The 14,673-nt window shown below is 37.8% G+C and overlaps 1 protein-coding gene and 1 pseudogene across 1 annotated transcript; one reads left to right on the top strand and one right to left on the bottom strand.

The window, feature by feature from the left end:
- The first annotated feature begins 6,967 nt into the window (after positions 1-6,967).
- LOC128861149 (A-kinase anchor protein 14-like) lies at positions 6,968-7,493 on the top strand. Its single transcript, XM_054099067.1, has 2 exons — positions 6,968-6,979; positions 7,047-7,493. Exons 1-2 carry the CDS (start codon positions 6,968-6,970, stop codon positions 7,491-7,493), a joined length of 459 nt encoding a protein of 152 aa, XP_053955042.1.
- A 3,499-nt stretch (positions 7,494-10,992) lies between these two features.
- Positions 10,993-11,617, bottom strand: LOC128861316 (larval/pupal cuticle protein H1C-like; annotated as a pseudogene).
- Between the last annotated feature and the right edge of the window lie 3,056 nt (positions 11,618-14,673).

The raw sequence follows: 14,673 nt of genomic DNA on the forward strand, positions 1-14,673 counted from the left end.
AATTTAAAAGTTTTTTCAGAAAAAATTCTAGATAATTCGCTTTTTTTCGGCCTTCTAACTGTATATAACCCCTTCAGTTACAGTGATTGTGCTTGTGAGTGAGGTATCGCGCGGTGTGCAAGAATATCCTGAAAATTATGCTCCCATTAATTAGTCCTTGTTTTTTTTACTTTTCTTAACTTGTTTTTAGTATCGGAACAAAACATTGGGTACTGAATAAATATCGGTAAAAAGTATCGCTTATAATCAAGTATCGTGTAAAAAATTTTAATTTTAGCTATGGAACAAAAATTCGTTTTTTCAACAAAAAAATAAACATTTCGCTTTTAGCATTGACTTTAAGCAAGACAATCACCCTCACTAACTGAGATATAAATGGCATTTTTCCTAAATACCACATTGATCAAAAACTTACCGTAATATATTCAGAAAATTCAAAAAAAAGTTTATTCCTCAAAAGTGTCTACTGCCTTCAAAGTGAAGAAATGCAACACAATTATGCCAGCGTTTGATCCAGCTCTCGAAATATTCCTGGAACTCTATTTTCTGTATAGCCGTCTGCGATTTTTTTTCGGCTGTTAAGACGCGGTCCAAGTAGTGGTTTTTTTGACTCGATCAAACAGAAAAAAATTGCAGGGAGCCATACCGGGTGAATTCAATGGCTGTTGGATGAAATTGGGTTCCGTTCGCGGTCAAAAATTCACGGATTATAATGGCACTATGAGACGGTGCGAGTTGGACGGGTTGTTTTTCCACAAATCGATTCTTTTTTAGTGAATTGATTCACATTAATGTCTCATAACGCCCAAACAATAGTCCTTATATAGTCTAACTGTCTAACCTTCTGGCAAAAATTTGTGGTATACAATACTGTTTCAGTCCATAAAAACCGTGAGCATCGCTTTTTGTTTTCCAACGAAAATTACGTGGTTTGTTTGGTCTTTGTTCATTCAGAACTTTCCACTCACTCGCTTGATGTTTTGCGGATCGTGCTAATAAGCCCACATTTCATCTCCAGTAATGATGCGTTTGATAAATATTGGGTCGTATTCAGCCTTGGTAATCATGTATTTGGTGATATCAACGCGGTTCATTTTTTGCATGAAATTTAGATCCTTTGGGACCAACTTTGCAGCAAAACGATGCAAATCCAAATCATTTACTATGGATCCATAAGAAATGTACAAGTCCTCTGAGAGCTCTCTGATGATTAATTTGCAGTTACTGATCAATTTTCCTTTGACTTTATTGATCTTATCATCAGTTTTCGGAGTCGAAGTTCTGGCACTACGTTCGTCATCCTCGATGGACTTATAATTTCTTCTGAAGCGTTCATTCCACTCGTAAGCGTCGGTAAGAGTATCATTGCGAAAATATTATAGTTTCCCAAAATATCTAAGGTTTTTGCACCATTGAATTTACAATGCCTTTTTTAACACAAACTTTAATACAAACTCGTTGTTGCGAATTAAAATCAATTTTTAAAATTGTAAAAAATCGAGGACGGGTGCAGAGATAGATTTACTCAAGACGGTGTAATTTTTACAAATGTCAAGCAATGGCGATACAATTTTGGCTGCTGTTAATCACAGATGTGGAAACCTAACAAAAGAAGAAAACAACAGAACTCAAATCAGTTGACTTAGAGCGTCATCTGGCGGTTGTTCCGAGAGCAGAAAAGAAAGAGGTTTTTCATTTCTCTAAAGGATTTTCTTTCAAATTAGATATGCCAAAATTCATGAAGAAATGTAACTGTTTGTGATGAATCCTCTAGGTTAATCGTTGCCATATAGCAAATACTGGCAAAAAGTATCGACACTCAGTACCAAAATCGAAAAAAAGCGATTAGAAAAATTACTTGCTTCGGGAAAAACTATGAAATATTTACTTGCAAGTACAGTTATCGAGAAATCACTAAATAGACCTATGGGTTTATTATTATATTTTCTACTCAGCCTTAGCAAGTAGGTCAATAGCAGGTAAATCAGTGAGTTAATATGGGGACTGTTTACTTTCATATATGTGGGAGCCAATCATGTCTTTGATAAGCTGCAATATAAGTTAACCAATAATGGGGTCAGCACACAACTCGCTATTTAATTCGTCTTTGCTTAGACGTTTGATCGCGAAACCTCCATTACGATCACTGAACCTCATTTTTCATCTCATCATTGGCTGATCGAACATTTCAATTGCCCACCTTCACTCCAAATTCTTTATTAATCAAACCTCCCGTTATCGAATTTTACCGATACGTTTTCGCAGATTCCATTGAACATCGTTTATAGCAGGAGTCTTCTTTGATCAGAAGTTATAAACATTAAATGGCAGTAGACAGCCGGTGATCTACTTCTTGGACAGACAGACCTCTTGTTTTCCGCAAATCGTTGCTCACAGTACCCCAACCTGGGTCAAAACTCAAAGTCAGCCGGATCTATTTTTTAGCTATTATCTTTTTAAACAGTTGGTTTAAACAGCTGACGCACGTTTCGTGTTTTGTTTCACTGTCAAACATCTTCAGTTTGGTCTATAATTTAACCATGAATCGTCTTACAAACGAACAACGCTTGCAAATCATTTAATTTTATTATAAAAATGCATGTTCTGTTTAAAAAGTTTAAAGTCAAAAAATTGTGTTCAGCGACGAAGCTCATTTTTGGATCAATGGATACGTAAATAAGTAGAATTGTCAATTTTGGAGTAAAGATCAGCCAGAAGAATTGCAAGAGCTACCAATGTATCCAGAAAAGGTCACAGTTTGGTGCGGTTTATGGGCTGGAGGTATCATTGGACCGTACTTCTTCAAAGATGCTGCGAATCGTAACTGTGAATGGTGAGCGCTACCGTGAAATGATATCCAACTTTTTTTTGCCCAAAATGCAAGAGCTTGACTTGCATGACATGTGGTTTCAGCAAGACGGTGTCACATGCCACACAGCACGCGTAACAATGGACTTGTTGAGAGGCGAGTTCGGTGAACATTTTATTTCACGTTCGGGACCTGTCAATTGGCCACCCAGATCGTGCGATATAACGCCTTTAGATTATTTTTTGTGGGGCTATGTTAAAGCTCATGTCTATTCAGACAAGACTGCTTCAATTAACGCATTGGAAGACAAGATTAAAGAATTTATATGTGAGATACCGGCCGAAACTGTGGAAAGAGTATGCCAAAATTGGACTAAGCGGATGGACCATTTGAAGCGCAGTCGCGGCCAACATTTGCATGAAATAATCTTCAAACATTAAATTATATGGACTGTACTATCGATTTAAATAAAAATTTCATACATTTTTCTGAATTTTACTTGTGGTTTTTCGAAAAACTTTTCTATAGCTCTTAAAAATCGCCCTTTAGTTAAACTAATTAACTATGCCACTATAGCGCTGTGCCCCCTAAATGTGACTGGCTTTGTTAATAATCTTAATTAATATTTAATCTTTGTTAATACTATAATTAAAGCATTCGTCAACATACTTAAGCTTAATTAGCGATACTAATCAGGGCTTGCAAATAAATTCCTTCGCGCCTATTAAGTTCCAAATAGCCACCGTTACAAGTAAGCAATCCAGTATTTTACGAAAATTAATAAAAATGGCATGAATGTATAAAAGAAACACAGCGCGCATGCTCATCAACATTTATTTCAGTGGCATTAAAATTTAATTAATTAAATGATTGGCTCAATTCGGTGCAGTAATCAAATTTCGTTCAACAGTGAACTTCGTTGGGTCGAATGATATGTTTAAATGTATGTGTGATGTATGTCTATATATATGTGAGCAGATAAAGTTGCGAAAATTATGTTTAGGGTATTATAATTAGCGTCTGTTTCTAATTATAATAAGAAGTGCTTAAGTTTCGAAGAAATCGAGCTTTAGATACCCACCGCATATTTTCATTAATACAGTCAGTAGTCATAGTAAAAACCATCAACAATCACACAGGCCAACAATTTTGCAAAACTGTTACTCAACATGAACAAACGCTACTAATTATGAACGAGAATATATCCAGGATCACTTTTGATGTAAACAATACTGCCCCAGAATGTCTAAGGAGGGCTAAACTTTTAAAATTATGCGAACAGTTTATCATAAATATTATGTATAAGACGTCTTAAAATTTCTGTCTCCAAACTTTTTAACAGAACTTAACGATAATTATTTTTTAGTAAATTTTAAGCCTCTACTTACTACCTAAAAGGGTATTTTTAAACGCTGTGATTAAGGGGATTAAAGTTCATTAAAACACACAGCTAGAGGGCTAAAGAATTTCACTGAAATTTTAACCAGACAATTCTGCTTGAGTCTCATTATATTGTTGTTGTTGTTGAAGTGGTTGAGTATTTCTATTGAAATAATCTCAATTAGTGACTAGCGCCCTTTTACCACCAGTGTTCTTCTGTGATGTCTGTTTTTTTAGTCAGATCCATTTCGTGAGATCCAAACGTTTTACCTCTGTGTCTGAGTCTGCATTATTTTGTTGTAGGAAAGCCTTACCCTACCTTCCAGTGACTTGTGCTTGGGCGAGAGCATCCTAACAGGTCCTCTGTATGTTGCACGACAGCCATGTTTTTTTTTGTTGTAGTACATGTCGTTAATTGCTTCCACCTTCTTTCGGCCAAAGCCTAGTTGTGTGAAGCAATATGTAGATGTTTCTACTCTGTTGAATGGTGTAGCAAATTCCACCAGCTCTGTTATGTTTAGTGCAGTACCTTTTCTTGCTAGCTCATCTGCTTTTTCATTACCGTGCATATTCCTATGTGCAGAAACCCATATCAGAGTAATTTGAAGCCAATGATCAATCAGTTCTAGTTTCTCGCAAAACATGTAAGACTGGTTTGGATGAAATGGAGCTGGAATTTAAGCTTTTGATAGCTGTTTGGTTGCCTGAAAAGATGGCTACTCTTGCACAAATTTCTTTGTAGTCTTTGTAGTGATTTGCATGCTTTTCTGATTGCTCAGGAAGTCTAACGGATTTGGATAATTTGAGGGGCTCCGAATTCAGGCCAGCTCGCACGCCACAGCTTATCTTAGAACCGTCAGTGTAGATTTCAAAGACGAACTCCCAATCACCTTCCCTTTCCTCCATTGAGCTCTCAGTGTGAAGTCACATTAGTTTAGTCAAACCTTTTTCAGGTACTCACCTGAAACTCTGCGAGCTTTTCGTCTTCGGTGACACCCAAAACAATGATCAGCTTCAAATTGCTCTGAAACACTTTAACCCTCTAACTACCTTTCCCAACGAATTTTCATATTACATGCCTTAAGAAAGGCTCAAAAATGCTCATTCAGGTGGGAGGTGGACTGTTAAAATGCACTAAAAAGATAATTACTCGCTAATTTCTTTTATAGACGTTTGGGGACAGAAATTATATTTGAAGAATTATGTATAAAGTATTTTTGATAAACTGTTTCCGATTTCACCCTGAATTTTAAAACTTTATCTCTCCAAAAATTAAACAAAAAAAGATACATATTTTTTTAACATTTCCTTTATTCCTCGGTGTTTTAGGGGTTCCTATTCAAATAGTTTAAATTATTATTTCCTTTAATAAAGCTCAGGTTATCAGCTTTTGGATACTTGTGAAAAGTACTTAAAAGGGAGTGTAATTTTTTATACCAAAAAATCCTGTTGTCCCATTCGAATTCAACAGAAATTTTTAAAACTTAGGTGGCGCGGGTAAAGATGAAACAAAAAACAAAGAAGCCAATAAGCGATAGGCTTTTAATTTTTTTGCTCATAGAAAAAATTGTATTAATTAATTAGAAAAATTATTTGCTTTTGCCATTCAAGTGTGCGTATGTATGTATAAACTACTTTAAATTCTCTAATAATAAAGGGTTTTCCTATAGCAGGTGTTACAGGTAAATGGATTGCGCTATCGAGAGGTGACTAACGATTTTTTATGGCAGGAATTGGATGGTATTGATCTGGACCACGTTTCATTTCAATAAGACGACACTACGTGCCACACAAGCAACGAAGCGATTGATCTTTTGAGGGAAAATTTTCCGGACCCTGGTATCTCTCGAAGAGGGGATCACAATTGTCCACCGACATCTTGTTATTTAACATCTTGTGACTTTTTTTTTTTTAAGCCACGTGAATGAGAAGGTCTACGCCAACAGCCCAGGGTCAACTCAAGATCTCAAAGATGGAATTCGTAAGGCTATCGGGGACAAAGGGCAGCCACTTTGCAATTCGGTTGTGGAAAATTTCATGAAAAGGATATTGTCCTGTAAGCGTGGTCGTGGTGGTCATTTGCCTGATGTTATTTTCCACTATTAACGGCGTGCCTTCCTCTTTATAATGAATTAAACATCCGATCATTTATATTAATATAAAAAATAACGTTTTTCTATGAATATCAAAATAACACCTCTTATTAAAAAACCCTTTAGTTATATTAAATAATTTGATGTGCAGTAATTAGCTATTCCAGTACTATGAAGCGATGCAAAATAAATAAATATAAGAAATCACAATACTCAAATTATAAATAAATAAAATGCATTTGATTAATAACATAAGAATCAAAATATATTATTCTTCATACACAAAAGCAACGCCCATTCAAACAGCTGCTTCCCAAACCTAGGTCAGTTAAACTTCCGTCCATTGGCACTCGATTGAAATCTGCGTGTAAGGCACAAAGAGTAAAGTACCAAACAGGTTACTCTTTATTTCGCATCAACTGCATACTTAGCTAACCTCCGCGCAAGCGTGCAAGTATGTGTGTGTTTAGGTTTTTATTTCTACCAACCTTTATCAATTTTATCTATGTACTTATATTTTCTTCTGTACCAACAACAAATTACCTATGGTAAGTGAATTAATTAATGCGGTGGCGCTGAGCATTACGAATTTCGTATAAAAACGCCAAGCAAATCTGACAATACCATCAGTTCCAATTTACTTACAATCAAAGCAACAAATTTGTACTAGCAAAAACAAATCAAAATGTTTAAATATGTAAGTGGGATGTGGTTTAATTTTGTAGTATCATTTTCTAATGACAATTTTCTTATCCTTTTCGTAGTTCGCATTCTTCGCCCTCCTCGCTGTCGCCGCCGCCAAACCTGGTCTGTTCGCCGAGACACATACCGTTGTGCAACCAGCTGTAGTTGCTAAAACTGCCTACGTCGACACTAGCGCCTCCTCGGCCATCACCCACCAGAGTCACGTGAACTTGGTCAGGAAGGTGCCAGTTGTACCAGTAGTCCATGCTGCTCCGGTCGTCCACGCTGCTCCGGTCGTACATGCTGCTCCAGTCGTCCATGCTGCCCCCGTTCTGAAGACCATTGCCACACCAGTGGTGCACGCCGCTCCAGTCGTCCATGCTGCACCCGTTCTGAAGACGGTCGTCACTCCAGTGGTTCATGCCGCCCCGGTGGTGCATGCCGCCCCTGTTTTGCCAGTCGTGCACTCAGCACCTCTTATTAAGACTGTTGTCTCATCTCCTGTTGCTTACAGCATCCACCACTAATTATCTGATTAACATGATTGTACTTTCAAAATAAGATTAAAAAACAAACAAAAAATAGAAAAATTAATATCTATAATTAGAATTAACTGTTTATATGGTATTTATCGCATCGAATATATGGCAAACTTTCAAGTCCTTAGCGCTGTCTTAATGATAATACAACTTTGACCCTTATGAATTTTACTACATCAACATCGCTTACGTAAGTTAGGGCAGATGGCAATTGTCGAATATTGGACAAAGTTAATATAAAATTAAAAGGGCGCCAATGATTTTTTACAACCAAAAACGAAAACCGAAAAACAAAACGGAAGAGTAATGGAAATATCCGCTTAGTGGCAATTACAAATTGCCCATGAAGAAACGCTACATGATAATATGGAAATTTTGCAGGCAGATACAGTATAAGTCTGCCAGTATATTAGAACTGAGTGCCAGGATGTCTGAATTATATTCGCAATGAATCTTTGATGACGACCAGCCTCACGACGAAATTGCGTATTTTCAAATAACCAGAATTTCAATAGTATTTTTCAAAAACTAAACACTTCGGAAAGCGTGACACGATGCATAATACAAAGACAAACTTCTTTGGATACTTTGGCCGCTATATATCATGGAAATTGTCATATACTTTGGCAGCTGCTCAAACATAACCATTAGAAGAACTATCATCGCCATCCTATGGCGCTTTACTTAATCAATGAAAACTGACCGGATGATGGGAAATTCTGTGTTGCTAAAGCGTCCATTGAGTTTTACGTGGGTATCTCGCAGCATCGACTTTACACTACGTTGCTCAAAAGCACATCGGATCAAAATAATGCGTCGATCAGCTGAAATAATTTGTGGTAACAGTTGTTAGTGTGGAAAGGACTCACTAGTAACCTTGGTGAGGTTCGAGGCTTATCTAAGCCTCTACCATACCATGGCTCCGACACCCATCTGCTATGCCACTCAACATTGAGCCAAATGCTCTACACTCATTTGGCTGTAAAATCACAACCACGGAGATACTCCTACTCGCTTTGATACTAGATTTAAATCTTGGGCGGACCTTGTTTTTATTAATACTCTTTCCCACACAAAAATGGGCAATTCATTACGTAGAGCTTCCAGTCACATCAATCACTACTCGATCATTCACACCGCCAATAGAAGCTTTTCTGCCCGCCAGAAAATACCTGCGCCAGAAACATAGCGTTCCTACAAAAAAATAAGACAAAAAAACAAAAATTTTACTGAAAACGAATTAAATCTAAATCACTTGTTTAATTTTGGCATTTAGTCGCATGAAAACTAAAAAACATTAATAAATTTGATTAATTTCGACTCGCCTCATGTTTTTGAAACTTTTTTTTGTGAAACTCTTTCCACCGTGGAAACTTATATACGAGGTGTGTTCAAAAAGTATCGCAAATTTTGAATTTTGGCAGGTTACGTATATTCGAATTTCGATTTTTTTGTGGCGATATGTTGGTACTCATGTCTCTCTCTCATGCCGACCCGAACTCGTCATTTGAATGTTCAGTTAATTGTTGACAGCTGCTTTGCTTGCAAGTGTTTCGGCTCGTCTTCGATTTTTAACTATTCAAAAGATGGATCAAAGAACCTGTATAAAATTTTGTGTGAAAAACGAAATTAAGTGCGCGGATGCATTCCAAATGTTGACTGTGTCATACGGAGAAGCTACTTTGGACTAAAGCAACGTTTATCGGTGGTACAGAAGGCCGACGAAAAACATGCCGGACGCCCGAGCACTTCAACAACAGACGAAAGAATTGATGAAGTGAAGAAAATGGTATTGGCCTATCGTCGAATCACCGTTAGAGATGTTGCTGAAGACGTAGACATATCGACTGGCTCGTGCCATTAGATTTTTTTCAATGATTTCGGCATGAGACGGGTCGCCGCAAAATTCGTACCAAAACTGCTCAATTTCGACCAAAAGCAGCAACGCATGAACATTGCTAATGAGATGTTGGACTCTGTCCGCGACGACCCAAATTTGCTCCAGAGGGTCATAACTGGTGACGAATCATGAGTTTTTGGTGGTATGACGTGGAAACCAAAGCTCAATCCTCTCAATGGAAGCTGCCGCACGAACCAAGACTGGAAAAAGCGCGCCAAGTTCGGTCGGATGTGAAAGATTTCCGTATCGTTTTCTTCGATTGCAGGGGCGTTGTGCATCATGACTTCTTGCCACTGGGTAAAACGGTCAATAAAGAATATTACCTGCAAGTTATGCGCAATTTGCGTGAAGCAAGCCGCCATAAATGCCCGAATTAGTGTAAGAACAAAAATTGGCTCTTGCATCACGATAACACCCCTGCTCACACATCGTTGGTTGTGCGTGACTTTTTGGCCAAAAACAACACACTAATGATGCCAGAGCCACCGTATTCCCCAGATATGGCCCCCTGTGACTTTTTCTTGTTCCCGAAAATGAAGAGGCTCATGAAAGAACGACGCAACGATGCGACTGGCGAGATAAAGACGGCATCGAAGCATTGAAGTGCTTCAAAGTTTGGAAAAAACTTTGGCACAAGTGCATAATATCTCATGGGGATTACTTTGAAGGAGATAAAATGAATATTAATGGATGAATAAATAACTCTTGAAAAAACGCAAAATTCGCGATACTTTTTGAGCACAACTCGTATACATATATATAATTGGCGTGTACATCCTTTATGGGTGTTTGGCCGAGCTTCTCCTCCTATTTGAGGTGCGCGTCTTGACGTTGTTCCACAAATGGAACGACCTACAGTTTCAAGCCGACTTTGAGCGGCAGACATTTTTTATGAGGAGCTTTTTCATGGCAGAAATACACTCGGAGGTTTACCATTGCCTGCCGAGGGGCGACCGCTATTAGAAAAAACGTTTTCTTCATTTTGGTCTTTCACCGATATTTGAACCTAAGTTCTCTCTGAATTCCTAATGGTAGTCACTCACCAAACCATTCGGCTACGCCTACCGCGGAAGCTTGACCGTGGAAACTTAGCCTCTATAAATATAAGTTTGTACTGCTCCATTCAACCGCTCTTGTGACATCGTACTTCTTAAATAATTACTTAATTATTCGAGTTGGAATAGCCCCATTAAGTAAGTCAGGGCTGCTTAAAGAAATAATGGATCAATCTACTTTAATCGCATGAATTAATGAAATTTTAATTTGTATCTGTTTTCCATTCTCATACACTTTTTCCTTCATTCACGCATGTTATATTGGGCAGAGTAGCTGGAATAGTTAATAAATTACATAGTTATTAGTATTATCCTTCACAGCACTCCCAACTCAACAAGAACGCTTACTAGACTTAACAAAACGGATGTTGGCCTTAATCCCTTTGCCATCATCTTGACCTAAACAAGCATCACTTATAATTTAATGTGTTGTCTAAAATCTTCTAGCAAAACACATCACATTTAAAATTAAATAACATCATTCAAATTTATTTTAACAAACATAAGACAGCCGGTATCATAAAGAAGAGTTTTAATGATGAACAATGTGGGCAACTGGGGCAGCAAAAACTGATTTTACAACAGGTGCAGCATGGACGACTGGCACCACGGGAGCAACAAAAGACTTCGCCACTGGAACATGATGAACGACTGGAGCCGAGTAGGACTTCACAACAGGTACAACGGGAGCAACAGTCTTCACAACTGGAACATTATGAACGACTGGAGCCGAGTACGTTTTCACCACAGGAACCGAATAGGTCTTTACTACGGGAACAACGGGCGCAACAGCCTTAACAACTGGAACCACTGGAGCAGCATGTACGACTGGAGCCACAGTCTTCACAACGGGTGTTCAATATGGCCATTGTTATGCACTTGAGTGATGCTCTGATGGGAGACGGCAGTTGGTACGCTGTGCACTACAGAACCCACTTTGGCCACAACGGGTTGTGCGATGAAACCAGGAGCGGCGGTGGCGATGGCGAAGAGAGCAGCGAAGGCGATCTGAATTAAAATAAAATGATGATAATTAATTTCGTTTCGCCAAAATATACTAAAATAGCTCAAATTCTTACGTATTTGAACATGGTGTTGTTGTTGTTGTTGGAGTTGTGGTTGTTTACTGTTAGAAGTGTAGAAGGCGTTTGATAGCTTCCTATGGATTTTAGCCAAATTTATAGTACGAAAATTAAAAGTTCAAAATCCGCTAGCTCAATGGTGTATATTTCTATTGAACTTCAAACTAAGAAAGTGCGCGCAGCAAGCAGGTTTTTGCTATTATTATACTTATAACAACCGCAAAGGTTAGCCAAATATATGTGTATATAAATAAAAGGGATATTATACCTACATAAAGTTTTACTATTTTCCTCCTTCGTAGAGTACAGCGAATGTCGTAATTAAAGAGAAAATGTTGAACAAAAACTACTGTTCGAAAATCTATTTAAATAGTCTCGTTAAAATGTTAATTGTGTATTAAATGTGTATATGTATACAAAATTTCAATTTGCAAAGTAATTTTTTTACTACATACAACAAAAACATACATCCAAATGTACATAAAATTTATGTTTGCTTTGCAATGAGTTGATATTTCTAGCTCCTTTGCACCCCAACTTCAAAAAGTGCTGATTCAAATGCAATCATGTGAATGCACACAAGTACACGAAGACCTTAAAAATGACATTAAAAAGAATTCATACTTCAAACTGAATGAACTTTATTGATTTTGCTTACCTCTTTTGCTAGTGTATACCTCGTTTTTCTTACTAATTAAGTGATAAAATTGGACCTTGCATGATTATTCTACAAATAAATACAACTACAAAGCTTGGCACGAAAATGTTTCTAATCTTGCGTGGGCTTATTAAGGGCTCACGAGAATAGGCCTCCAAAGCTCATCTTGGCATGCCCTGCGCAAAGGCAATCAATGATTGATGTTTCTCGTTATGCGTATAATTTTTTTTCTATCATATTTTTTGTCTTTTGTTTTATTTATACTTCATACAGCTGGCGCCATTTCGTTAAGAGGCTTTTCAAAAGGCGTGAAGTGCCTAATGCGAGTACGTTGCCAGTCAATTGCGGTTATCGCTAAGAATCAGTTAAGAAATTTTATATTCGGCCGTATCCGAATGGGTTTGAGCGTGGCTGCCATTCGGCGGTTTTGGGTTCAATGGCCACTGTGTACAATGGAACATCGAATGATACGAGATGTTTTTCTAATACTAATCGCCCCTTTGCAGTTGATGGCAAACCTCTGAGTTCATGTCTGCCATGAAAACCTGCTCTTAAAAAACTATTTGAGTTTCAGAGGCAGCATAAAACCTCTTTAGGGTACCACATCAAGAATAACACCAATAAAGAACGAGGGCACTAATTATGGGCATACAAGGTAGGTACATTGTACATACAGGGTGGTCAAAATCACCTTTTCTGGTGAAGCACATTTCGAAAAGCAAACTGCCAATGCATCCTCAAAGAGTGGCAGTCTGATGCTTATTTTAGTGGCATCATTGAATGGTGGAAACTCCACTTCGGAAAACTGTGAGCACTACAAAGACATGTTAAGCAATTTTTTGTGGCCGGTAATTGAAGACATGGATCTTTGGTTTCAGCATGCTAAAATTTATCTCTGGCACGCAAAGTCAGTAGTCGTGTCATCAGTCGTCCCGGCGATGTCAGTTGGCCACCTCGGATCTGCGATTCGACACCGTTTTTGTGCCCTATTGTAATACTCGTTGTGAAGGCTGTTTCTCCAGTCGAACATTATATATAAGTGCTGATTGTTGGGTTAAAATTATGGGGAAGGGATATGAGAAACAAATTGAAGATAATTTCATTAATTCATGCGATTAAAGCAGATTGATCCACAATTTTTTAATCAACCTGAACTACTTTATGGGGAATGATGGTTATACCCATTACTGATTAAAAAAAATTACAGTTTACAATCAAAACGTCTTTTTTCTTCACATTTTCCTCTGCCGCTTTAATCAATTGAATCAAAAGTTATCAGTTGTCACTGTAAGTACAGCAGAGGTCACAGATTGCGAAATCGCCCTTGTAAATATTTCGAACTACACTTCATGAATATATTTTGTTAGAACGCCACCTTTCTTTCTCTACTTTGGATATGATTATGTCCGATCACATGTTACCCCATCTTATTTTTCTGTAAGAACGCAGTGTCTCTGGCGCAGTATTTCGGGGACAGAAAAGTTTATATTGTCAGTGTGAATAATCGAGTAGTGATTGATGTGACTGGAAGCTCTACGTAACGAATTGACAATTTTTGTGTGGAAGAAGTTTTATGAAAACAAGTTCCGCCCGAGATTTAAATCTAGTATCGAAGCGAGTAGGAGTATCTCCGTGGTTGTGATTTTACAGCCAAATGAGTGTAGAGCTTTTGGCTCAATGTTGAGATGCATAGCAGATGAGTGTCGGAGCCAAGGCAGGGTCTTGGCTTAGATAAGCCACGAACCTCAACAAGGTTACTAGTAAGTCCTTTCCACACTAACAACCATAAATTATTTCAGCTGATCGACGCATTATTTTGATCCGATGAGCTTTTGAGCACCGAAATGTAAAGCCGATGCTGCGAGATACCCACGTAAAACTCAATGGACGCTTTAGTAACACAGAATTTCCTATCATGCGGTCAGCTTTCATTGATTAAGTAAAGCGCCATGAGATGGTTAATGGTTATATTTTAGGAGCTGTCAAGGTATATAATAATTTCAATGACATATAGCTGCCAAAATATTCAGAGAAGTTTGTCTTTGTATTATGCATCGTGTCACGCTTGCCGAACGTGTCTTAGTTTTTGAAAAATGTTATCGAAATTCTGATTATTCGAAAATACGCAATTTCGTCGTGTGGCTGGTCATCGTCAAAGATTCATTGCGAAGATAATTCAGACATCCTGCCACTCAGTTCTAATAGACTTGCAGACTTATACTGTATTTGCCTGAAACATTTTCGTATTATCCTGCAGCGTTTCTTCACCCGCAATTCCTAATTGTCCCTAATAGGATATATCCATTACTCTCCCATTTGTTTTCCCGTTTTCGTTTTTAGTTGTATAAAATTCATTGGCGCCGTTTTAATTTTTTATTATTAACTTTATCAATTATTCAACGTTTGCCATCTGCCCGATGTTGATGTAGTAAAATTCTTAAGGGTCAAAGTTGTATAGTCTATCATTAAGACA

The sequence above is a fragment of the Anastrepha ludens genome, chromosome 4 (assembly GCF_028408465.1).
Source record: "Anastrepha ludens isolate Willacy chromosome 4, idAnaLude1.1, whole genome shotgun sequence".
Taxonomy (NCBI): Eukaryota; Metazoa; Arthropoda; class Insecta; order Diptera; family Tephritidae; genus Anastrepha; species Anastrepha ludens.